At 44.6% G+C, this 27,674-nt stretch overlaps 1 protein-coding gene across 3 annotated transcripts in view; it reads left to right on the top strand.

Moving 5' to 3' along the window:
- Positions 1-27,674, top strand: part of abcc4 (ATP binding cassette subfamily C member 4 (PEL blood group)) — a 742,685-nt gene that overhangs the window by 156,327 nt on the left and 558,684 nt on the right. For all 3 annotated transcript variants that reach the window (XM_072476237.1, XM_072476236.1, XM_072476238.1), the window contains one exon: positions 17,436-17,540. In XM_072476237.1, the coding sequence (XP_072332338.1) occupies positions 17,436-17,540 (105 nt within the window). The remainder of the gene's footprint in view (positions 1-17,435; positions 17,541-27,674) is intronic.

Raw genomic sequence — 27,674 nt, 5'->3', positions numbered from 1 at the left:
ACGGAGAATCCCACCCGTGATGCTCCATTACATCATTCAAGTTATTAATCGACATAATGAAAAGCTGAGGCCCTGATACCGATCCCTTGGGGACACCATTAATCATGTCATATCAGAAACTAATGTTCAAAATCATTTTTTAAAAAATAAAGTACCCAATTCATTTTTTTTTTCAATTAAGGGGCACTCGAGATGAGTGTTTACTGCAGCGAGTAGTGATGACCTAGAACTTACTGCCTGAAAGGCTGGTGGGAATTGAGTCAATAATAACTTCCATGAAGAGAATTGAATAAATACTTGAGAGGATGAAAGATTTGCAGGGTTGTGGGGATAGGACAGTGAATGGGACTAATTAGATATCTCCCAAGTGCATGCACAATGGGCCAATGGCCATCTCCTGTGCTATATCATTCTATGATTCTATAAGGTGACACAGTGCTGCATTGCTGCCTCACAGCGCCAGAGACCTGGGTGTGATTACGGCCTTGGTTGACTGTTTCCCCAGGTGCAGTCCAAAGATGTGCAAGTTACATGGATTTGCCATGCTAACGTGCCCCTTAGTGTCCAGGGATGTGCAGGTTAGGTGGGATTACAGGGATAAGGTGGGGGAGTTGGCCTCGGTAGGTTGCTCTTTCAGATGACTGCTGCAAACTCGATGGGCCGAATGGCCTCCTTCTGCACTGTAGGGATTCTATGGATAAAACTTATATCAATGTACAGCGCAAAAAATAAAGAAAATGTGACAGGACTATGAGAGAAAAGCAACATCTGGGCATACAGAAAGGTTTGCCCAAATTAAGAGTTTTGTGCATAAATGACTCGTCTAAGAAATAAAATAAATGAGTTGGAAGCACATTCAGCTTAAAGGATATGACAAAATAGTTGTTACATGAACAGTGCATGACTTGGAGCTAAATATTCTAAACAGTAGGATCTTGAGTAAGGAAGTGTGATAGCAATATTGATTTGTTAAAAAGCTCAATTCTAACATTAAAAAGAAAGTGATCTCACAGTGGAACTGCTTTAGGGGGAATTGAGGAATATCAAAGGATGCAATCCCCAGTGGGATTGGTCTGTAGAGCTTCTGATACCATTGATGCAGTGGAAAGGCAGCTAAAAGGCATGAATTTGGTGCTTTCGAGAAATATATATTTTAGAATTTATAGGAGAATAGGTCATACAATATTTAAGCCAGAACTGGTCAACCATTTGATGTATAGAGAATGTCATGTGAATAATTGAATAATGTAAATGATATGATCATAATATTATTGAATTCGACATTGGGTTGGAGGGGGAGAATAGTGAGTCAGAAATTGAGATTTTAAATTTATTAAGGGAAACGCCGAGATTAGCTTTCTGAACATTGAACAATTGATCTGTTGTTGAGGACTATGCTAAACAGCATGCGTGCAACTTCACAATAGTTTTGCAACACAAGTTCACTGATGAATCATCTGACGACAGCTCAAAGGACAGAAACAATATTCCTCTCCTGAGGGAGTTCACGAGGTGCAAACAGATATGCTTTATCCACTTATCACGAAGGGGTGGTATCCATGAACCAAATAGTGCGCACCTTGTATCACATTGAATTGATAACACACAAACAGGCCATTCAGCCCAGGTTCATAAAGTTTGGAGTATCTACAACATATTTAATGCTCTGCATGAGCCTCCTCCCATTCTACTTCTGAACATACCAACATATCCTTCTGTTCCATTCTCTCTCGTGTACTTATCTAGCTTTCCTTTGAATGAAACTATACTATTTACCTCAAGTACTCCGTGGTTGATTAAAGACAAGGTTTCATGTAATTATAACCAGTGACCAGCCATTACTATTTCAGACTGAAATAATAGGGCACTTAAAATGTTTTAATTGGCAACTTTGAAATTCATGTTAATTATAGGATCATAGAATCCCTACAGTGCAGAAGGAGGCCATTCGGCCCATCGGGTCTGAACCATCCCTCTGAAAGAGCACTCCGTTCAAGCCCACTCCCCTGAAGAAAACCCATGCAGTCACTGGAGAATGAGCAAACTCCAGAAAGACTGTGACCCAAGGCCAGAATTGAACTCTGACCCCTGACGCTGTGAGGCAGCAGTGCTAACCATACATGTGTCTGTCTGTTTTTACAGTAGATATTTTAAGTGGTGGGGGGGCTGTACAGAGATTCATTGTTGCCAACCTACTTTGAATTTAAAATAAACTGCCTCCACTTAGGTTAAGTAGCTTAAGAGTACAAAATAGTTGTCTTTTTCATCTGCTAAAGAAGTAGCAATCTTATCCAAACTCGAAGTCACTTAAGTGAACACGTTGAAAACACAAACATATTGCACTAAATAATTTTGGAATCTCAATTAGAGGTGCAATGTTCCCGCGTTACTCAATATATTGGTATATGTAACCCAGTGTTGTATATACAACCTGTATCCCTGCTTCAAATCGCAGGGGATAAGAGTTCCAGCATAAGTAGTTCACTTGGACAATGAACTTGTTAATGGAATTAGATATTGTAAAAGTCTTGAGTAGAGCACGTGCTAGTCAAATAGTGCTTCTACATCAGTGAACCTTACACACCATTGAGTGAGAGTTGATTAAGTGCGACCTCTGGGAAGATAGGGAAAGATAGATAGTCTCTGGCTAGGCGGAGATAACAAGTCCAGCTCCGGGTGAAAGGGATAATGTAAACAAGACTGGAATTTAAGCAAAGTTCTATGTACATAGCTAACAGTGTATAAACATAGTGGAAATCTGTGACTTGATAGAGTGTTGTTTCTGGGGTCTCTCTCTGAGATAGTGCTGTTCATGCATGCTTGAATAAACGATCGGAAACCTGTCCCGGAGTCTCCTATAGTTAATTTGTAGAGGTCCACCACAACAAACTCAACTTTACTGAAAGCTAGCTGCCAAGCTGCTAAAAGACGACCTTTATTGTCAGCGAGGCTCACCAAAAGGCTTGACGCAGTGCTGTATGGAAGCAGCCCTGTTCATCTGACCGGCCCAGTCTTATTAGGACCATCTTTTTAAGAGTTGGGTCCAAGAAACTCATGTTTCCATTCTGCATTAAGGGAACCTAAAAAAGATCATTTTGGTGTATGTGGTGAAGCAGAGTGTTTCAATGTGTTCTGCCCTGGGACAATAGTTTTTTTATTTTGTTCCACACTTGGAGAATTTCAGAACTTGGGTGCTATGTAGTGATCAAGTGTGTTCCTAGAAGGCTTGAGGCTTCCTGGTTGTTGTTGATGTCCTATACCAGTAGTTGTCTTGTCATTTTGGGTGTAAGGCTATGAAAAATTGACTGCTGTTGACAGCAGATCTGTATGCAAAAATTAAAGGTAGGAATGGTAATTTTGGGAGTTGAATGTGGTACCATTAAGGCACTGTTGATGAAGGCAAATTAGTGGAGGACATGAAAAAGATGTAGGCATGACTGTGACTGCAACGGGCAGATTTTCATGAGAAGATTCCCTTGCTGTCTGTGTGTTTAACGTGATATGAAAGGATTTCTCTTGCAATCTCTTGAATTCTGCACGTTTTATGGTCATCTTCCTGAGCTATGTGAGTTTTGTTGAAATGCTTTCTTGTCTGAATTTGACTCGTTACCTTAAACAACAAATCATGCATGCATACATATTGTTGTAACAATGCAGGTATATGTCTTTATTGAGGCACTATACTCGCTCCCACATTTATCGAATGGCAGAGCGACTTGAGTGGCCCTGATCTCCTGGACATTGAGGAATTTGGGTAAATGTAGGCTCATTCCCACATACTTTGGTCTTTATTGAAGTATAGAATAGAACATAGAACAGTACAGCAGAGAACAGGCCCTTCGGCCCTCGATGTTGTGCCGAGCTTTGTCCGAAACCAAGATCAAGCTATCCCACTCCCTGTCATTGTGGTGAGCTCCAAGTGCCTATCCAATAACCGCTTGAAAGTTCCGAAAGTGTCTGACTCCACTAACACAGCAGGCAGTCCATTCCACACCCTAACCACTCTGAGTAAAGAACCTACCTCGGACATCCCTCTGATATTTCCCACCCTGAACCATATAGTTATGCCCCCTTGTAGCAGCTACATCCACCTGAGGAAATAGTCTCTGATCATCCACTCTGTCTATCCCCCTCATCATCTTATAAACCTCTATTCCGTCGCCTCTCATCCTCCTCCGCTCCAAAGAGAAAAGCCCTAGCTCCCTCAACCTTTCCTCATAAGACCTACCCTCCAAACCAGGCAGCATCCTGGTAAATCTCCTTTGCACCCTTTCCAATGCTTCCACATCCTTCCTATAGTGAGGTGACCAGAACTGCAGACAATACTCCAAATGTGGTCTCACCAGGGTCATGTACAGTTGCAGCATAACCCCATGGCTCTTAAACTCAAGCCCCCTGTTAATAAACGCTAACACACTATAGGCCTTCTTCACTGCTCTATCCACTTGAGTGACAACCTTCAGAGATCTGTGGACATGAACCCCAAGATCCCTCTGTTCCTCCACATTCCTCAGAACCCTGCCGTTGACCCTGTAATCCGCATTCTTTCTACCAAAATGAATCACCTCGCACTTATCAGGGTTAAACTCCATCTGCCATTTTTCGGCCCAGCTCTGCATCCTATCAATGTCCCTTTGCAGCCTACAACAGCCCTCCACCTCATCCACTACTCCGCCAATCTTGGTGTCATCAGCAAATTTACTGACCCACTCTTCAGTCCCCTCCTCCAAGTCATTGATAAAAATCACAAATAGCAGAGGACCCAGCACTGATCCCTGTAGTACACCGCTGGTAATTGGTCTCCAGTCTGAAAAATTTCCATCCACCACCACCCTCTGTCTTCTATGTGACAGCCAGTTACTTATCCAATTGGCCAAATTTCCCTCTATCCCACACCTCCTTACTTTCTTCATGAGCCAACCATGGGGAACCTTATCCATGTATACAACATCAACTGCTCTATCTTCATCTACACACCAGTTACCTCCTCAAAGAATTCAATCAAATTTGTGAGGCAAGACTTACCCTTCATGAATCCGTGTTGACTATCCCGGATTAAGCTGCATCTTTCCAAATGGTCATAAATCCTATCCTTCGGCCTTTTCCATTAACTTACCGACAACCGAAGTAAGCCTAACCGGCCTATAATTACCAGGGTCATTCCTATTCCCTTTGTTGAACAGCGGAACAACATTCGCCACTCTCCAATCCTCTGGCACTATCCTCGTGGACAGTGAGGACCCAAAGATCAAAGCCAAAGGCTCTGCAATCCCATCCCTTGCCTCCCAAAGAATCCTAGGATACATCCCATCTGGCCCAGGGGACTTGTTGACCCTAAGGTTTTTCAAAATTGCTAATACATCCTCCCTCAGAACATCTACCTCCTCCAGCCTACCCGCCTGTATCACACTCTCATCCTCAAAAACATGGCCCCTCTCCTTGGTGAACACGGAAGAAAAGTATTCATTCAACGCCTCTCCTATCTCTTCTGATTCCATGCACAAGTTCCCACTACTTCCTTGTATCCTTCCTACAGTTCTCAATATTTGCAGGTTTTGCCCTCTGCAGAATTTGAAATTGTGTCCTGCACCCAAGTCTATGTCAAATTATGGCTGGAAAAGCCGTCGTCTTGGTATTGATTCTTGGAGAACCCCAGTGCCCACACCTACCCGGGGGCTATAGGCTAAACACTGGAAATTTGGATTAGTGTAGTCGGGTCTTTGTTGACCGGCATGGACATGAAGGGCCGAATGGCATCCTTCAGTGCTTTAAATGTCTATGAATCTACGCATACCTTTCTCCAGTCCGATAAACAAAGTTCACCGCTACTCTGTTTCCTTTCACTCCAACACCTTATCAATGCTGCAATTTCCCCTTACCATGGGTGTCAGTTTTGTTGGCAAGTCCATTATGTAGCATTTCATCCAAAGTCTTTTCGAACTCCATATACACCACATTAATCATATTAACCTTACCACCCATCTCTAAGCTTATCAAAAATCTCATCTTTAGGACTTCCGGTGGCGGCCATGGAGTAAGTGGTTGCACATTTGGTGGCTCCTGCTTGAGGCGAATGGTTTAGTCCTTGTTACCTGTTCACGGGGGTGTTTGCTGGTACAAAGTGCAGGAAGTGACAGAGCTAAGGATTCTTTATCCTTTTCTCTTAGGGATAGGGGGTGGGATGCTGACGGAGTTGGTTGGTGCAGTTGTTTAAGGGGTGACGGCGGCGGACATCTTGGGGAAACCCTAGGAAGGCGCCGGCATGGACCTGGGGGAGCTGGTTGAAGCGCAGATGCAGTTGACCAGACGGGAGGGTGGTTGGGACCGAGTATTGGGCGACACGGTGGCACAGTGATTAGCACTGCTGCCTCAAAGCTCCAGGTTCAATTCTGGCCTCGGCTGACTGTGGAGTTTGCACTTCCCGTGTCTGCGTGGGTTTCCTCCGGGTGCTCCGGTCTCCTACAATCAAAAGATGTGCAGGTTAGGTGGATTGGCCATGCTAAATTGCTCCTTAGTGTCCAAAGGTTAGGTGGAGTTATGGGGATAGGGTGGAGGAGTGGGCTTAAGTAGGGTGATCTTTCAGTGGGTGGGTGCAGACTCGATGGGCGGAATGGCCTCCTTCTGCAGTGTAAATTCTATGATTCCGCGATCTTGGTGTCAAACCATGCGCCACACTGGGTGAACTTACAGGTGGAGGGGGAAAGCTCCCGGAGGCGCAGTGGGAATTGGGTGTGGTCAACAAGGAGGTCAGTGAGAAGATAGGAGCGGCTATCCGGAACTATGCGGAGCATAATAAGACAGCGGAGGTCTCTGCGGCTACGCTGTGGTAGGCGTTGAAATGATGTGGAGATGCCGGTGTTGGACTGGGGTGGGCACAGTAAGAAGCCTTACAACACCAGGTTAAAAGGCCAACAGGTTTGTTTCGAATCACTAGCTTTTGGAGCGCAGCTCCTTCCTCAGGTGAATGAAGAGGTGGGTTTCAGAACCACATATATTGACAAATTCAATGATGCAAGACGATACTTTGAATGCGAGACTTTGCAGGTAGTCAAGTCTTTACAGGTCCAGACTGGGATAATAACAGGTTAAAGAGGTGTGAATTGTCTCAAGCCAGGACAGTTGGTGGGATTTCGCAAGCCCAGGCCAGATGGTGGGGGGGGTGAATGTAATGTGACATGAATCGAAGGTCCTGGTTGACGTACTCATGCTTGCGGAACTTGGCTATCAGTTTCTGCTCGGCGATTCTGCATTGTCGCGCATCTTGAATGCCGCCTTGAGGAACGCTTACCCGAAGGTCAGAGTCTGAATGCCCTTTACTGCTGAAGTGTTCCCCGACTGGAAGGGAACATTCCTGCCTGCCGATTGTTGTGTGATATACGTTCATTGGTTGTCGCAGCGTCTGCATGGTCTCGTTAATATATCACAATTCAAGACATCCTTTCCTGCAGCGTATGAGGTAGACAACATTGGCCGAGACACACGAGTATGTACCGCTTACCTGGTGGGTGGTGTCCTCCCATGCAATGGTGGTTCCCATGTCGATTATCGGGCACGTCTTGCAGAGTTTGCCATGGCAGGGTTGTGTGGTGTCGTGTTCTCTGTTCTCCTGAAGGCTGGGTAGTTTGCTGTAAACAATGGTCTGTTTGAGGTTCCGCGGTTGTTTGAAGGCAAGTAGTGGGGGTTTGGGGATGGCCTTAGCAAGATGTTCATCTTCATCGATGATATGTTGAAGGCTACGAAGATGATGTCGTAGTTCCTCCGCTCCGGGGAAGTACTGGACTAAGAAGGGTATTCTGTCGGTTGTGTCCCGTGTTTGTCTTCTGAGGAGGTCGGTGCGGGTTTTTGCTGTGGCGCGTTGGAACTGTCGATTGATGAGTCGTGCGCCACATCCCGTTCTTACGAGGGCGTCTTTCAGTGTCTGTAGATGTCTGTTATGTTCCTCCTCGCCTGTGTAAACGCAGGGCTTATCCATAGGGGATGGCTTCTTTCATGTGTTTTGGAGAAGTGGGGCATTGTGAGGTTATCCGTGGGCTTGCGGTAAAGCGAAGTGCTGAGGTGACCGTCCTTGATGAAAATGAATGTGTCCAAGAATGCAATTGATTCTGGAGAGTAGTCCATGATGAGTCTGATGGTGGGATGGGACTTATTAATGTCATCATGAAAGCAGTGGTTAGAGGGGAGTTTATTTCAATTAGGACACATAAAGTGAGGGCGGAGGGGGCAGAGAGCATGAGGCTGGTGGAGGCCATTCTGGCGATGGACCGCAGATACCCGGCGCCTGAGGAGGCGCAGCTGAAGGAGAGGCAGAAGCCCCAAATGGAGTTTGGGCAAGAGTCGATGGGGGAGGCGGTGGGTTAACTACGCAAGGCCAGAGGGACAGTCTGAGAGTATACCGGAAGGCGAGCAGGATGCTCACTCATCAGCTGAGGAAGCAGGCAGCAGCGAGGGAGATCGGGCGGATGAGGGACGGGGGGAAAGCTGTTAACTGAGCCGTGGGAGGCAAATGGGGTGTTTGAGGCTTTTCAATCAGAAATTGTCCAGTTCGGAGCCTCTGGTGGAGGATGAGGGCATGGCACGGTGTCTGGAGGGGCTGGAGTTCCCGAGGGTGGATGAGGCGAGGGTACTTTTTTCAACAAATATATAAAACAAAAAAGAGTGGCTAAGGTAAATATTGTTCCTTTCGAGGATGAGAAGGGAGATTTAACAATGGGAGATGAGGAAATGGCTGAGGAACTGAACAGGTCTTTTGGGTCAGCTTTCACAGTGGAAGACACAAATAACATGCCAGTGACTGATGGAAATGAGGTTATGACAGGTGAGGACCTTGAGACAAGTGTTATCACTAAGGAGGTAGTGATGGGCAAGCTAATGGGGCTAAAGGTACTATCCCAGGGTACTAAAAGAGATGGCGAGGGAAATTGCAAATGCACGAGTGATAATTTACCAAAATTCACTAGACTCTGGGGTGGTCCCAGCGGATTGGAAAATAGCAAACGTGACACCACTGTTTCAAAAAGGAGGTAGGCAGAAAGCTTGTAATTATAGCTAAACTTCGGTAGTAGGGAAGATGCTGGAATCTATCATCAAGGAAGAAATAGCGAGGCATCTGGATAGAAATTGTCCCATTGGACAGATGCAGCATGGGTTCATAAAGGGCAGGTCATGCCAAACTAATTTAGTGGAATTTTTTGAGGATATTACCAGTGCGGTAGAAAACGGGGAGCCAATGGATGTGGTATATCTGGATTTCCAGAAATCTTTTGACAGGGTGTCACACAAAAGATTGCTGTATAAGATAAAGATGCATGGCATTAAGAGCAAAGTAGTAGCATGGATAGAGGATTGGTTAATTAATAGAAAGCAAAGAGAGGGGATTAATGGGTGTTCCTCTGGTTGGCAATCAGTAGCTAGTGGTGTACCTTAGGGATCACTGTTGGGCCCACAATTGTTCACAACTTACATAGATGATTTGGAGTTGGGGACCAAGTGCAATGTGTCCAAGTTTGCAGACGACACTAAGATGAGTGGTAAAGCAAAAAGTGCAGAGGACACTGGAAGTCTGCAGAGGGATTTGGATAGTTTAAGTGAATGGGCTAGGGTCTGGCAGATGGAATGCAATGTTGACAAATGTGAGGTTATCCATTTTGGTAGGAACTACAGCAGAAGGGATTATTATTTAAATGATAAAATATTAAAACATGCTACTGTGCAGAGGGACCTGGGTGTCCGAGTGCAAGAGTCGTAAAAAGTTGGTTTACAGGTGCAACAGGTGATTAGGAAGGCAAATGAATGGAGGCTTGTCCTTCATTGCTAGAGGGATGGAGTTGAAGACTAGATGTGGGCAGGTTGTTTCCACTGGCGGGTGAAAGCAGAACTAGGGGGCTTAGTCTCAAAATAAGGAGCAGTAGATTTAGGACTGAGTTTAGGAGGAACTTCTTCACCCAAAGGGTTCTGAATCTATGGAATTCCTTGCCCAGTGAAGCAGTTGTGGCTCCTTCATTGAATGTTTTCAAGATTAAGATAAATATTTTTTTGAAGAATAAAGGATTAAAGGGTTATGGTATTCTGGTGGAAAGTTGAGCTGAGTCCACAAAAGATCAGCCATGATCTCATTGAATGATGGAGCAGGCTCGAAAGGCCAGATGGCGCACTCCTGCTCCTAGTTCTTATGTTCTTACAGGGGCTGAGGGCTCCGATTGGACTGGTGGGAGGTGATGGATTGAATGTGGGCAGCACGGTAGCATTGTGGATAGCACAATTGCTTCACAGCTCCAGGGTCCCAGGTTCGATTCCGGCTTGGGTCACTGTCTGTGTGGAGTCTGCACATCCTCCCCATGTGTGCGTGGGTTTCCTCCGGGTGCTCCGGTTTCCTCCCACAGTCCAAAGATGTGCGGGTTAGGTGGATTGGACATGATAAATTGCCCTTTGAAGATTGGAGAGTGGCGAATGTTTGGGGTTGCAGGGGAGCTGGGAGTGCAGGAGGCGAAAGAGGCCGGTATTCTGGCCTTTGCGTCCCTGGTAGCCCGACGAAGGATTCTTCTTCAGTGGAGGGATGCGAGGCCCCCAAGGGTGGAATCCTGGATCAACGATGTCTTGAGAAGTGTGCATATTACAGAGGAGGAGGTGCTGGAAGTCTTAAAGCGCATCAAGGTAGATAAATCCCTGGGACCTGATGAAATGTATCCCGGGATGTTGTGGGAGGCTAGGGAGGAAATTGCGGGTCCCCTAACAGAGATATTTGATTCATCGGCAGCCACAGGTGAGGTGCCTGAAGATTGGAGAGTAGCGAATGTTGTGCCCTTGTTTAAGAAGGGCAGCAGGGAAAAGCCTGGGAACTACAGACCGGTGAGCCTAACGTCTGTAGTAGGTAAGTTGCTAGAAGGTATTCTGAGAGACAGGATCTACAAGCATTTAGAGAGGCAAGGACTGATTCGGGGCAGTCAGCATGGCTTTGTGCGTGGAAAATCATGTCTCACTAATTTGATTGAGTTTTTTTGAGGGGGTGACCAAGAAGGTAGATGAGGGCAGTGCAGTAGACGTTGTCTACATGGACTTTAGCAAAGCCTTTGACAAGGTACCGCATGGTAGGTTGTTGCAGAAGGTTAAAGCTCACGGGATCCAGGGTGAGGTTGCCAATTGGATTCAAAATTGGCTGGACGACAGAAGACAGAGGGTGGTTGTAGAGGGTTGTTTTTCAAACTGGAGGCCTGTGACCAGTGGTGTGCCTCAGGGATCGGTGCTGGGTCCACTGTTATTTGTGATTTATATTAATGATTTGGATGAGAATTTAGGAGGCATGGTTAGTAAGTTTGCAGATGACACCAAGATTGGTGGCACAGTGGATAGTGAAGAAGGTTATCTAGGATTGCAACGGGATCTTGATCAATTAGGCCAGTGGGCCGACGAATGGCAGATGGAGTTTAATTTAGATAAATGTGAGGTGATGCATTTTGGCAGATCGAATCAGGCCAGGACCTACTCAGTTAATGGTATGGCGTTGGGGAGAGTTATAGAACAAAGAGATCTAGGAGTACAGGTTCATAGCTCCTTGAAGGTGGAGTCGCAGGTGGACAGGGTGGTGAAGAAGGCATTCGGCATGCTTGGTTTCATTGGTCAGAACATTGAATACAGGAGTTGGGACGTCTTGTTGAAGTTGTACAAGACATTGGTACGGCCACACTTGGAATACTGTGTGCAGTTCTGGTCACCCTATTATAGAAAGGATATTATTAAACTAGAAAGAGTGCAGAAAAGATTTACTAGGATGTTGCCGGGACTTGATGGTTTGAGTTATAAGGAGAGGCTGGATAGACTGGGACTTTTTTGCCTGGAGCGTAGGAGGCTTAGGGGTGATCTTATAGAGGTCTATAAAATAATGAGGGGCATAGATAAGGTAGACAGTCAACATCTTTTCCCAAAGGTAGGGGAGTCTAAAACTAGAAGGCATAGGTTTAAGGTGAGAGGGGAGAGATTCAGAAGGGCCCAGAGGGGCAATTTCTTCACTCAGAGGGTAGTGAGTGTCTGGAATGGGCTGCCAGAGGTAGTAGTAGAGGCGGGTACAATTGTGTCTTTTAAAAAGCATTTAGATAGTTACATGGGTAAGATGGGTATAGAGGGTTATGGGCCAAGTGCGGGCAACTGGGACTAGCTTAATGGTAAAAACTGGGCGGCATGGACTGGTTGGGCCGAAGGACCTGTTTCCATGCTGTAAACTTCTATGATTCTATAATGCTACCGTGCTCCCGTAGACTCAGGGCCTGAACGAAAGGCCATTTGTTCCATTGACCTGGTGAGCCAGTCCAAAGCTACGTATAGGTCTGTTAGTTATAGAGATAGTTTATTAAGTAGAATTTATGCATGAGTAGCGATTGATTGTGTATAATAAATCTGTTTTGATTTGAATCTTACTAATTGGTGTGTTGAGTTATTGATCATTATTTGAACTTGAACCTCGTGGCGGTATCATAAAGATATCTGGCGACTCTAGAGCAAAGGTTATAAAACAGAGCCAATTGAACCAACCAAAACAAAAACTTTCACCAACTCTTTCCAATCTGACCCAAAGTTGCATCCGTGTTCTCAATTTCAGTGTGATGGCTTATGTTCACGACAACCAGTTGTACTTCTATTTCCATACCATTGGTAGTGGGTGCCTGGAACTTGCTGCCGGAGGAGGTGGTGGAAGCAAGGTCGATAGTGACGTTTAAGGGTGTCTTGACAAATACATGAACAGGATGGGAATAGAGGGATACGGACCCCAGATGTGTAAAAGAGTTTAGTTTAGACGGGCAGCATGGTCGGCACAGGCTTGGAGAGCGGAAGGGCCTGTTCCTGTGCTGTAGTTTTCTTTGTTCTTTGTATGTAAAGGAGCAGTCAGCATAACTGACTATATCCAGTTCTGTGGTGTAGTTGAGAATGGTCATGACCACCATTTACATGAAGCCATGGAGAGAACAGGAAAGTTGGGATTATGCTAAATCCAGGTAAACACAATTGTGAAGGTGACAGAATGCCAGTGGTCGTATGGGAGCTTCCTGAACTACTTTCATTGTTGAAAATAGACATTAAAAAGACTGTTTAGGTGACTGCTGAAGGTTGGGTGACTGTTACAAATTCAACAATACCTGAAAAACTTCTGAAAAGTTCCCAATTGAATGATCCTGGGTGGTGGCGTCCTCTTTGAATGGACACGCCCAATGGAACTCTTCTGTGAAATTCACACCTGCCATTGTTCATGGTTCACTCCAAACTCAACATTAAAAAAAAAAAATTTAGAATACCCAATTAATTTTTTCCAATTAAGGGGCAATATAGCGTGGCCAATTCACCCACTCTGCACATCTTTGGGTTGTGGGGGTGAAACCCACGCAAATACGGGGAGAATGTGCAAACTCCACACAGACAGTGACCCAGAGCCGGGATCGAACCTGGGACCTCAGCGCCGTGAGGCAGCAGGGCTAACCCACTGCACCACCGTGCTGCCCTCCAAACTCAACATTAATGAACTTCCAGACTACATGTCTCCAAGTTTGAAATTTAACAAATTTAACCTGCAGGAAACCAGTTAACTACAAGTGGGTATGAATGGCCATCATCTACCTCCATTGTATGGACAATATTAGTTGATCATGTGACTGAAGCTAGCTTATGATACTAAAACCGTTTATTAGTTGGGGCAGCACGGTGGCACAGTGGTTAACACTGCTGCCTCGCTGCGCCGAGGTCCCAGGTTTGATCCCGGCTGTGGGTCACTGTCCGTGTGGAGTTTGCACATTCTCCCCGTGCCTGCGTGGGTTTCGCCCCCACAACCCAAAGATGTGCAGGTTTGGTGGATTGGCCACGCTAATTTGCCTCTTAATTGGAAAAAATGAATTGTGTACTCTAGATTTAGAAAGAAAACAACCTCTTTAAGTCTAAAAACCAGAGAGAAACAGTCAGTTTGCAAAGAATATCACCTGTCGACCAAGGCAAAAGTAAAGCTTTTTTGTAAATTTGGAGGCTATTGTATGAAAAAGTCTCCCAGACTGATTCCAAGACTCCCTGTGAAGAAGATCCTCAAATGACAAACTTTGTGATCTACTGAACATCCATCTCTTTGAGGGAATCCTCCAATAACCCTGACATTCAACTCCAGATTTTGAAACTGCCTAAACTACTCTTTTGGAGTGAAATGCCTCTTTTCAGGAACCACAATGATTGTTATCCTGCGATGAGCCAAGTATATGAACTCTTCTTTTCTTTATAACTTGTAAAAGTGCATATTCTCTTTAACTGTATCTTTCTCAAATGTGTTCGCATGAGTTAGCGCTGGGTATATGTGTGAATAAATAAGCTTCATTATTTAAACTCAAAAAAGCTTGTTGCTGTTATTCAAATTGTCTATGCACCCTGGGCTATGAGAAACACATATACCTTTTCCTAAAAGCATACTGATTACAGTCAGTAAGGGACACGGTTACAAGGGTTTTTACTGTTCTCTCTCGTCCCTGTCTATAATAGAGACCCTCCCGTACAAGTATTTCTTCTTGGAAAAATGCCATTTTGTCTAATTTATCAAGACACTGGATTTATGTACCGCTCCTGGTTGGTTTGAAGGGAAGGGGCATATAAAATTCCACAGGTGGCGTTCCCATCATCTATCCTGGTGTGTCTGAAATTTTACAGAGGGTGGGGGAGGAATTTGGTCTGCCCTTGGGTCTATTGGGGCTCTTAAGTGGCCAATTAATTCCCCCATGTCATGGGGGAAGCCCAGTAGCTTTAGCTGAGCTGGGGTGCTCCTTTGTGAGCCCACGAGAGGCATCTCCCCTCCCCTCAGGTAATTTCTGTAGCCATCTGGGATGGCCACTTTCAGCATATAAAATGGACACTCGCAGAGCATACAGGGAAAAATGGACAATGCAAATTAACAAGCAGGCACAGAGCCTGAATGTGTATTTAGAAGACAGACTGCAGACAGAACCGAAACTCTTGGCCGATTTGCACATTGATGGCCCTTCTCCGATAAACAAAAGACTAGTGCTCAGGTAGCCGATACCGTCCCAGACATTCCGGCGCCACTACCTCAGCAGGAAGATACAAACAAATCAAGGCCAACGACCACTTAGGACACGCCCAGCCATCAAGGCACCCGCCCCTTTATTGGCTCAGATCGATGGCGGTGATCGAGAAGCTGCCCAATTGATTGAGACCAAGTTTAAGGCCCGCCTAAAAGTGCACGAAGCCCCCCGAGTATAAGAAGGAACCCCGCCATGTGTTCGCTCTCTTGGAATCGGCTCTTAACTGGAGAGACCCCTCCACCTGCACCACCAGAAGCAGGTTCAGGTTCAATGCTCGCTACCAGACGGACGACCATAGCTATACTCCTGCTACCTCTTCGAACCCAACAGCCTCAGATCCGAACAACGGCCACTGTTCCTCTGACCTACCGTGGGCAGCACGGTAGCATTGTGGATAGCACAATTGCTTCACAGCTCCAGGGTCCCAGGTTCAATTCTGGCTTGGGTCACTGTCTGTGCGGAGTCTGCATATCCTCCCCGTGTGTGCGTGGGGTTCCTCCGGGTGCTCCGGTTTCCTCCCACAGTCCAAAGATGTGCAGGTTAGGTGGATTGGACATGATAAATTGCCCTTAGTGTCCAAAATTGCCCTTAGTGTTGGGTTACTGGGTTATGGGGATAGGGTGGAGGTGTTGAACTTGGGTAGGGTGTTCTTTCCAAGAGCCGGTGCAGACTCGATGGGTTGAATGGCCTCCTTCTGCACTGTAAATTCTATGATATAAGTGGGCACCCGAAGTTAAGTATAGGTGTTAGTGATAGACATAGTTTAGCCTGTAGTGTTGTTGTGCATGAGTAAATCATACTGTGTGTAAATAAAATACCATTGACTTTGAACTAACTAACTGGTGTATTGGCTCTTTGATCGGTATTCGGTTGAACCTTGTGGCGGTATCAAGAGATACCTGGAGACTCTGAAAGCATATTCATAATTAAGATTAAGAAAAGCTCCCAGCTAGCACTGCTGAGACGACAGAGTTGTCGGCTGTTATGGGCCAGGGTTTAGAGAACCCCAAAGTGTATCATGGAGTTCACCTGACCCATAACTTTTACTAGATTGTGGTATGGGGAGCATAAGGCCCACTCTACAGGTGTGGTACAGCAGAAATGGAAAAGTATTTTTGAAAGCAAAACCATGTTTATTCTATGAACTCAAGTTAACCATTTTAAAACATACAGTGAACATCTTAGCAACCATTAATTCAAATACAACCCCCAAAGAATACTAAGTAATCCTTTAAGCTTTCCTTTTAACGTCCATAAGACTTAAAACACCTTTTACCAGAAGCACATCAGGTTAAAGTCACTACTGTTATTAGTTTTAAATCACCAGGATCGATTTACATTCTTTAGATTACAGAGAGTGATTCATACACCTTCTGGCTGTGACTGCAGCTATCCAGCTCTGAAAACGAAACTAAAACATACACTGCAGCAAACAGCCTAATACAAAAGTAAAAAGCTGACGGACAGCCCAGCTCTACCCACACTCTGACATCACTGATAAACACCCATTTCTTAAAGGTACATTTCTTACACCCATTTCTTAAAGGTACATTTCTTAAACACCCATTTCTTAAAGGTACTCTCACATGACAGGCCATGCAATTGCTTGGCAGCTCTCTAGAACAGGACTGCCTTCTGAGAAAGAATGGAAGTCTTGCCTTAGAGCAATTAAAGTTGTTCACAGCATTAGCTTGCTGAAGAATAGCAATCGGGATCATGGACAGGCTCTCTTCCAACATTTTAGCCAACTGGGTATGGGGAACATGGCACACCACAAAATTCAACGCAGTGAAATAGAAGGACATTGCATTAAAATATAAGCTGGTGCACAAGGGATACTTTTAATGAATGTAGAGGAAAGAAAAGGTCCTTCATTCTGTCTTGATGGTGACCCAGGTTGAAGAAAGTGAAAATGTGTATCTGTTTGCAATATGTCCCCCATTTTATTAAGCACTGCAAATGAGAATAATGCAAAGCATAAGCTAGTTTAGATACATTAATTCCTACATTATGTTATTGTAACAAAATCAAATTCGGAAAAAGGTTACTTTCGCAGACACTGTTCTTCGGTTTGGTATTTAGAAGATGAGTGAAAAAGAGGTGATAAATTGGCTTCAGGAGAATTAATGGATTTGTGAACTGCAGGCCATGAATTTGTGATTTATGGATTCATGGAATTAATGGATTTGTGAATAAGGGCATGAATTCCAAAACATTGGAAGCTCAGTGACCTGTTAAGTCAGGAGAGCTGAATATTTGGAATGGACCTTTTCAGTTTCAAGTGTTTATTTTGTCAACATTTCTACTTTCCCATTCCATGTATGAAATGGTTTTGTCACAATGTTAATCGATTTTGATTTTATTTTGTTTCTTTGATAGGCATTCTTGATTCTCGAAGAAATTAAAAAACCCAATGAGGATGTGTATACCTGTGAAAGCAATTATTCAGTCCACGTACAGGATCTCACGTGCTTTTGGGACAAGGTAATTTGATTAAATAATATGCAAGCATTTTTTGTCTTAATCTTTTTCATACGCTAAAATATGTTTAATATTGACAATTTCCTTTTTCTTAAGTGAGACACGTTTGGATTACGTGGAGATGATCAAATTTTGCTGCTAGAAAATAACCAAATGAATTAATGTATAGTAAATAAAGTTACACCATTCTCTTTCCTCCCAGAAAAGATTCTCAGCTTGTAGCATCAAATTAGGAAGCAGAAAGGGTTGGAAGTATCGCCAATGCAAAATACTTACTTTTCCAATAATTAAAGATGCTATCTCCTGCCTACATTTACATTGGAACCAAAGTAGCCCTTTGAGCCTGTTCAGCGATTATCTTTTTGTGGCCTCAGCTACACTTTCGCGTCTGCGCTCCCACCTCTCTCCCCACATTTCTTGATTGTCTTGCCTGCCAAAAACTCTGCCTTGAATAAATTCAAAGACCCAGCCTGAACTAATTCCTAGGGAAGAGAATTTCAAATACCAGTGATCCTTTGGAAGAAACAGTTTCTCCTCATCTCCGTCTGAAAAGGGAGACTGCTTTTTAAATTAACATTCCCTAGTTTTAGTCTTCCTCCACAAGAGGAAATATCCTCTGAATATCCACTCGGTAAAATCTCCTCAGAATTTTATATATTTCAGTACAATCACCTCTCATTCTCCTGAACTCCAATGGTAATAGGCCTAATCTGCTTACCCTTTCTTTATAAGACAACCCCTTCATCCCAAGAATGAGTCCAATGAACCCTCCTTGAACTGCTTTCGGGAACCTTGGATGACGAGTGATATTGTAGGTCTCGTCAAAAAGAAAAAGGAGGCATTTGTCAGGGCTAAAAGGCTGGGAACAGACGAAGCCTGTGTGGCATATAAGGAAAGTAGGAAGGAACTTAAGCAAGGAGTCAGGAGGCCTAGAAGGGGTCATGAAAAGTCATTGGCAAATAGGGTTAAGGAAAATCCCAAGGCTTTTTACACGTACATAAAAAGCAAGAGGGTAGCCAGGGAAAGGGTTGGCCCACTGAAGGATAGGCAAGGGAATCTATGTGCGGAGCCAGAGGAAATGGGCGAGGTACTAAATGAATACTTTGCATCAGTATTCACCAAAGAGAAGGAATTGGTAGATGTTGAGTCTGGAGAAGGGGGTGTAGATAGCCTGGGTCACATTGTGATCCAAAAAGACGAGGTGTTGGGTGTCTTAAAAAAATATTAAGGTAGATAAGTCCCCAGGGCCTGATGGGATCTACCCCAGAATACTGAAGGAGGCTGGAGAGGAAATTGCTGAGGCCTTGACAGAAATCTTTGGATCCTCGCTGTCTTCAGGGGATGTCCCGGAGGACTGGAGAATAGCCAATGTTGTTCCTCTGTTTAAGAAGGGTAGCAAGGATAATCCCGGGAACTACAGGCCGGTGAGCCTTACTTCAGTGGTAGGGAAATTACTGGAGAGAATTCTTCGAGACAGGATCTACTCCCATTTGGAAGCAAATGTACGTATTAGTGAGAGGCAGCACGGTTTTGTGAAGGGGAGGTCGTGTCTCACTAACTTGATAGAGTTTTTCGAGGAGGTCACTAAGATGATTGATGCAGGTAGGGCAGTAGATGTTGTCTATATGGACTTCAGTAAGGCCTTTGACAAGGTCCCTCATGGTAGACTAGTACAAAAGGTGAAGTCACACGGGATCAGGGGTGAACTGGCAAGGTGGATACAGACTGGCTAGGCCATAGAAGGCAGAGGGTAGCAATGGAGGGATGCTTTTCTAATTGGAGGGCTGTGACCAGTGGTGTTCCACAGGGATCAGTGTTGGGACCTTTGCTGTTTGTAGTATATATAAATGATTTGGAGGAAAATGTAACTGGTCTGATTAGTAAGTTTGCAGACGACACAAAGGTTGGTGGAATTGCGGATAGCGATGAGGACTGTCTGAGGATACAGCAGGATTTAGATTGTCTGGAGACTTGGGCGGAGAGATGGCAGATGGAGTTTAATCCGGACCAATGTGAGGTAATGCATTTTGGAAGGGCTAATGCAGGTAGGGAATATACAGTGAATGGTAGAACCCTCAAGAGTATTGAAAGTCAAAGAGATCTAGGAGTACAGGTCCACAGGTCATTGAAAGGGGCAACACAGGTGGAGAAGGTAGTCAAGAAGGCATACGGCATGCTTGCCTTCATTGGCCGGGGCATTGAGTATAAGAATTGGCAAGTCATGTTGCAGCTGTATAGAACCTTAGTTAGGCCACACTTGGAGTATAGTGTTCAATTCTGGTCGCCACACTACCAGAAGGATGTGGAGGCTTTAGAGAGGGTGCAGAAGAGATTTACCAGAATGTTGCCTGGTATGGAGGGCATAAGCTATGAGGAGCGATTGAATAAACTCGGTTTGTTCTCACTGGAACGAAGGAGGTTGAGGGGCGACCTGATAGAGGTATACAAAATTATGAGGGGCATAGACAGAGTGGATAGTCAGAGGCTTTTCCCCAGGGTAGAGGGGTCAATTACTAGGGGGCATAGGTTTAAGGTGAGAGGGGCAAGGTTTAGAGTAGATGTACGAGGCAAGTTTTTTACGCAGAGGGTAGTGGGTGCCTGGAACTCGCTACCGGAGGAGGTAGTGGAAGCAGGGACGATAGGTACATTTAAGGGGCATCTTGACAAATATATGAATAGGATGGGAATAGAAGGATACGGACCCAGGAAGTGTAGAAGATTGTAGTTTAGTCGGGCAGTATGGTCGGCACGGGCTTGGAGGGCCGAAGGGCCTGTTCCTGTGCTGTACATTTCTTTGTTCTTTGTTTGCTTCTAAAACAATTGTATCTTTTTTAAATAAGGCGTCAGAACTGCTCACAATAATCAGATGTAGACTCACCAAGACTCTGTACAGCTATAGTAAAGCTTCCCTATTTTTATATGCCATTTTTAATGCAATATGCACGGTAGCACAGTGATTAGCACAGTTGCGTCACAGCTCCAGAGACATGGATTTGATTCCTGGCTTGGGTCACTGTCGGAATGGAGTTTCCTCCGGGTGCTCTGGTTTCCTCCCACAGTCCAAAGATGTGCAGGTTAGGTGTATTGGCCATGCTAAATTGCCCTTAGTGTCCAAAAAGGTTAGGTGGGATTACTGGGTTATGTGGATAGGGTGGAGGCCTGGGTTTAAGTGGGATGCTCTTTCCAAGGGCCAGTGCAGACTCGATGGGCCAATTGGGCACAGGGCTAAATCGCTGGCTTTGAAAGCAGACCAAGGCAGGCCAGCAGCACGGTTCAATTCCCGTACCAGCCTCCCCGAACAGGTGCCGGATGTGGCGACTAGGGGCTTTTCACAGTAACTTCATTTGAAGCCGACTTGTGACAAGCGATTTTCATTTCATTTCATTTTATTTCTGCATTTAAATTCTCTGATTCTATGAAATTCCATTTGGTTTCCCAATAATGTGTTGTATCTGCATACTAATTATGTGATTCATGTACCTGGACACCAACATGCCTCGATAACACCGAATTCTGAAATCTTTCTCCATTTCATTAGCATACTGCTTTTCTATTCTTCCTGCCAAAGTACAATTTAACATTTACTCACCTTGTACTCCATTTGCCAAATTTTTGCTCACTCAAAGAACAAAGAATAATACATCACATGAACAGGCCCTTCGGACCTCCAAGCCTGTACCGGTCATGATACCAACCTTTGCCAAAACCCCCAGCACTTCTTTGTGCCGTATCCCTCTATGCCCATCCTATCCATGTGTTTGTCAAGATGCCATTTGAGTGCCGTTAATGTATCTGCTTCCTCAATCTCCCCTGGCAACATGTTCCAGGCACTCACCACCCTCTGCATAAAGAACCTGCCTTGCACATCTTCTCTAAACGTTACCCCACCCACCTTAAACCTATGTCCCCTGGTGACTGACTCCTCCACCCTGGGAAAGAGTGCCTGCCCATCCACTCTATCCATGCCCCTCATAATCTTGTAGACCTCTACCAGGTCACCCCTCAACCTCCGTCTTTCTAATGAAAACAGTCCGAGTCTATTCAGCCTCTCCACCTAGCTAACACCTTGCAGACCAGGCAACATCCTGGTAAACCTCCTCTGCACCCTCTTCAAAGCTCCACGTCCTTCTGGTATTGTGGCAACCAGAATTGTGCACAATATTCCAAGTGCGGCCTTACCAAGGTTTTATACAACTGTAGCATGACTTGGCAGTTTTTATACTCATTGCCCTGTCCAATGAAGGCAAGCATTCCGTATGCTTTCTTGACTATCTTGTCCACTTGTGTTGGCACCTTCAAAGATTTGTGGACTTGCACGCCCAGATCTCTCTGACTTTCTATATTCCTAAGTGTTTTGCCATTTACGATATATTTGCCCTCTATATTAGACCCACTAAAATGCATGACCTCACATTTGTCCGGATTAAACTTAATTTGCCTTTTCTCTGCCCAAATCTCTAACCTATCTATGTCCTGCTGTATCCTCTGATAATCCTCAAAACCATCTGCCATTCCACCAACCTTCGTGTCATCCGCAAACTTACTCATCAGACTGGCTACATTTTCCTCCAAATCGTTTATGTACACTACAAACAACAGAGGCCCAAGCACCGATCTATGTGGAACACCACTAGTCACAACCTTCCATCCAGAAAAGCACCCTTCTACTGCTACCCTTTGCCTTCTGTGATCGAGCCAATTCTGTAACCATCTTACCATCGCAGCTCTGATCCCGTGTGACTTCACCTTTTGTACCAGTCTGCGATGAGGCACCTTGTCAAAGAATTTACTGAAGTTCATGTAAACAACATCCATCGCCCTCCCCTCATCAATCATCTTTGCCACCTCCTCAAAAAAGTTAGTGATGCACAACCTCCCCTTCACAAAACCATGCTTATGAGTCCATTTGTTTTCAAATGGGTATAAATCCTGTCCCTGAGAATTCTCTCCAATAATTTACCTACTACCAACGTGAGGATCACCGGCCTATAGTTTCCAGGATTATCCCTGCTACCTTTCTTAAACAGCGCATTAGCTATTCTCCAGTCCTCACCTGTAGCCAATGAGGATACAACGATGTCAGTCAAGGCTCTAGCAATTTCCTCCTTTGCTTCTCTCAGAATTCTGGGGTAAATCCCATCCGGCCCAAGAGATTTATCTATCTTAATAACTTTTAAAAGACCCAATACCTCTTTTTCGACATGTACAGACTATCCGCATACCCTACCCAAGAATCATCTTCCACAAAGTTCCTTTCTTTAGTGAACACTGATGAAAGCACTCATTTAGTACCTCGCCCATTTCCTCTTGCTCAACACATTGATTCCCCCCACTGTCCTTAAGTGGTCCAATCCTTTCCCTGGCCACCCTCTTGCTTTTTACATATGAATAAAAAGCTTGGGATTCACCTTAATCCTACTTGCCAAGGACCTTTCATGACCCCTCCCAGCCCTTCTAATTTCCCGCTTCAGTACCGCCCTACTTTCTTTATACTCCTCAAGTGTTTTGACTGTCCCCACCTTCTTGAACGTACAAAAGTCTCCTTTTTCTTTTTGACGAGGCTCACACTATCCCTCATTATCCAAGGCTCCCTAAACTTTCCATACTTCGTTCTCTCAGGAACTTAACTTTCCTGAATCCTAATCAACTGTCGCTTGAAAGACTCCCACATGTCCAATGTTGATTCATCCGCACCCAATCCAAATTCTTCAATTCCTGTCTAATGTTATCGTAATTTGCCTTTCCCCAGTTTAGAACATAGAACATAGAAAATACAGCACAGGCCCTTCGGCCCACGATGTTGTGCCGAACCTTTGTCCTAGATTAATCATAGATTATCATTGAATTTACAGTGCAGAAGGAGGCCATTCGGCCCTTTGAGTCTGCACCGGCTCCTGGAAAGAGCACCCTACCCAAACTCAACACCTCCACCCAACACCAAGGGCAATTTTGGACATTAAGGGCAATTTATCATTGGCCAATTCACCTAACCTGCACATCTTTGGACTGTGGGAGGAAACCGGAGCACCCGGAGGAAACCCACGCAGACACGGGGAGGACGTGCAGACTCCGCACAGACAGTGACCCAAGCCGGAATCGTTCCTGGGACCCTGGAGCTGTGAAGCATTGTGCTATCCACAATGCTACCGTGCTGCCCTTAAGAACAAATAAATCTACACTATATCATTTTACCGTAATCCATGTACCTATCCAATAGCTGCTTGAAGGTCCCTAATGTTTCCGACTCAACTACTTCCACAGGCAGTGCATTCCATGCCCCCACTACTCTCTGGGTAAAGAACCTACCTCTGATATCCCTCCTATATCTTCCACCTTTCACCTTAAATTTATGTCCCCTTGTAATGGTTTGTTCCACCCGGGGAAAAAGTCTCTGACTGTCTACTCTATCTATTCCCCTGATCATTTTATAAACCTCTATCAAGTCGCCCCTCATCCTTCTCCGTTCTAATGAGAAAAGGCCTAGCACCCTCAACCTTTCCTCGTAAGAACTACTCTCCATTCCAGGCAACATCCTGGTAAATCTTCTTTGCACCTTTTCCAAAGCTTCCACATCCTTTGCACCTTAACGTGAGGGTTACCCTCATCCCTGTCCAAAAGTACCCTAAAACTTAAAGAATTGTGGTCACTGCTCCCAAAATATTCCCCTACTGAAACCTCAACCACCTGTCCAGGTTCATTCCCCAATACCAGATCCAGTACTGCCCCTTCCCTAGTTGGACGATCTACACATTGCATCAAGATGGCTTCCTGGATACACCTTACAAACTCTGTCTCATCCAAACCCCTAGCACTAAGTTAATCCCAGTCAATACAGGGGAAATTAAAATCCCCTACCACAACTCTGTTACTTTTGCACCTATCCAAAATCTCTCTATCTATCTGCTCCTCTATCTCTCGCTGGATGTTGGGAGGGCCTGTAATAAACCCCCAACATTGTGATTGCCCCCTTCCTGTTTCTGTGAAAGCCACAACATCGTAATTCCAAATACTAATAAGTGCTCTAAGTTCATCTGCCTTACTCGCTATCCTTCTGGCGTTGAAACAAACCACTGCGTTTGAGCAGACAGGATGATGTTGTTTTCTTATTTTTGTTCTCTATTAACCCTTCAGTTATTACAACTTCTAAGCTAACGCTCTGGTTCCCACCCCCCCTGCCATACTAGTTTAAATCCCCCCGAGTGACCCTGGCAAATCTCCCAGCCAGGTGGTGCCCCTCCAGTTTAGATGCAACCCATCCTTCTTGTACAGGTCATACCTGCCCCGGAAGAGATCCCAGTGGTCCAGAAATCTGAAACCCTCCCTCCTACAGCACCAGTTTAGCTACGTGTTTTGCTGCACTATCCTCCTATTCCTAGCCTCACTAGCACGTGGCACAGGGAGTAATCCTGAGATTACAAACCTAGAGTTCCTGCTTTTTAGCTTACTGCCTAACTCCCTGAACTCCTTCTGCAGGACCTCATCACTCATCCTGCCTATGTTGTTAGTACCTATGTGTACTACTTCCTCTGGCTGTTCACCCTCCCCCTTCAGGATGTCCTGTGTTTGTTCAGAGACATCCTTGACTCTGGCACCAGGGAGGCAACACACCATCCTGGAGTCTCTTTCCCATCCACAGAAGCATTTACCTGTGCCACTTATTATAGAATCCCCTGTAACTATCGCTCTCCTGCACTTTGCTCTCCCCTGCTGAGAAACAGAGCCAGTTGTGGTGCCACTGTTCTGGCTGCTGTTGTTTTCCCCGATAGGCTATCCCCCTCAACAGTATCCAGAACACTATACTTGTTAGAGTGGGGAGCAGCCACAGGGGCCTGCACTGCCTGCCCTTTCTAGCGATCACCTATCTGTCTGCCTGCACCTTAGGTGTGACCACGTCTCTATACTCGTATCGATGATGCTTTCCACCACCTGCATGCTCCTAAGTGCATCCAACTGCTGCTCCAACCGAACCACACGGTCTGTGAGGAGCTGCCATTGGTTACACTTCCTGCAGACGTAGTTGACCGAAACGCTGGAAGCGTCATGGATCTCCCACATCACTTAACCTGTCTATATCTCTTTGTAGACTCTATTTCGCCGTGACATCTTACTTTCCTATCTGTCCTGGTGTCATCGGAAAATTTAGTTGCCATACATTCACTCCCTTCATCCAAGTCATCGAAAGATTGTAAATGTTTGAGGATGCAGCACTAATCCCTGTGGCACTGCATTATTTACAGCTTGGCAATCTGAAGTAATCTGTTTAGCCCTTCTCTCTGCTTCCTGTTAGCCAGCCAATCCTTTATCCTTGCTCATATGTTTACCCCTTACACCATGTGTTCTTATCTTGTGTAGTAATTTTGATGTGGTACCTTATGAAATGGCTTTTGAAAATTCAAATAAAGCATGTCTACTGATTCCCCTTGTATGTTGCTTTGTTAAGAACATTTACAGTTTAGTTAAACACTACTTCCCTCGCCACGTTGGCTGTGCTTGATCAAATCGTGATTATCCCAGTATCCTGCTAGAACCTCCTTAATAATGAATTCTAGCAGACATTTGCTAACTGGCCTATAGTTTCCTGCTTTCTGTCTCCCTTCTCTTTGGAATAACGGTGTTATGTCAGCTATTTTCCAATTTGCTGGAACCTTTCCAGAATGTTAGGAATTTGGGAAGATTTTAACCAATGCAACTGCTATCTGTGCTGCCACTTTTAATACCCTGGGACCCATAAATCTAAAACTGGGGACTTGTCAGTCTTTCGGTCTAATAATTTCTCTCGCACACTTTCCAGTGGTTAGCACTGCTGCCTCACAGCTCCAGTGTCCTGGGTTCAATTCCGGCCTCAGGTGACTGTATGGAGTTTGCACTTTCTCCCCGTGTCTGTGTGGGTTTCCTCCGGGTGCTCAGGTTTCCTCCCACAGTCCAAATATGTGCAGGTTAGGTGGATTGGCCATGCTAAATTGCCCTTAGTGTCCAACAGGTTAGGTGGGGTTATGGGGATGGGGTGAAGACGTGGGCATAACAGGGGTGCTCTTTCCAAGGACCCGTGCTGACTCAATTGGCAGAATGGCCTCCTTCTGCACTGTAAATTCTATGATTCTATCAATCTTTAAGAGACAGTGATTTGAACAGAAATATAGAGATGATTCTGCATATTGGTTTCTTCACTTAGTCAAGACATCATATTTATCATGAACTATGTAGAACCTTTGAATACTGTAAATACATTTGAAGATCCTCAGCAATTTTTAATATCATGCATAATAATTACAAATAAATGTGTACGGGAAATATTGTGGATGCAATAAAAACAGAAAATGCTGTAAATATTCAACATCTGTGGAAGGAGAACCAGGGTTAACATTTCAGTGTGATGACCTTTGATCAGAACTGATGGAAAAGAAAGTTGTCAACTCAAATATTTACATGTCTTGGATGGAGCTGTTTTTTCACAGCTAGGCATAATCATTTAAAAACAATACCAGAATGCAGATAAATGTATGTGTGGGAACAAAGATGAAAAGCTGGCATGACCACCTGTCGTGAAAGAAAATGGTTTGCATTTTAAATAAAAATGAGTACTTTAGAGAAAATTATTTTCAGAAAATTATGTTCTTTAAATATTTTCAATTAAGTAGAAAAAAAACATCATGGTAAAATAATGTTGACTTCCAGTAATTGGAATTATTTTCTTGTGTTTCATAGATAATTATGGATAACTCATTTTAACTATTTAGTCAACTGATTATTTCCGAGGAGAGTCAGTGATTCAGAATACTTTGTTTTCTGTTTTGTGCATTATGAATATAGTCAAGTTTATGAGATGATCAAGTTTACCAAAGAAAGTTATTAAAGTTCTTCTTGTAAGTATTTAACTGTGGTTTTATAGTTAGCCTGATAAAACTTAGACAGGAGTAGACCATTCAGACCCTTCAGTCAGATTGTGGCTGATCCGAACCTCAACTCTTATTTGTTTCATGTTTCTTGATAGGCTCCCTTGATAAAATCCTGGGTCTTAAAAATGTTATTAGTCGCCATCGGTGTCAAGGGAGTCTGCCCCTGGGCTTATGGGGGCAGGGGGTGGGTGGCTGGGTGCCTCAGCATCCAGGGGTTGGCCATGCCACCCCTTGAATCATA

This window comes from Scyliorhinus torazame, chromosome 15 (genome assembly GCF_047496885.1).
Source record: "Scyliorhinus torazame isolate Kashiwa2021f chromosome 15, sScyTor2.1, whole genome shotgun sequence".
Classification (NCBI taxonomy): domain Eukaryota; kingdom Metazoa; phylum Chordata; class Chondrichthyes; order Carcharhiniformes; family Scyliorhinidae; genus Scyliorhinus; species Scyliorhinus torazame.
This window is presented reverse-complemented; position numbering and strand designations above follow the sequence as displayed.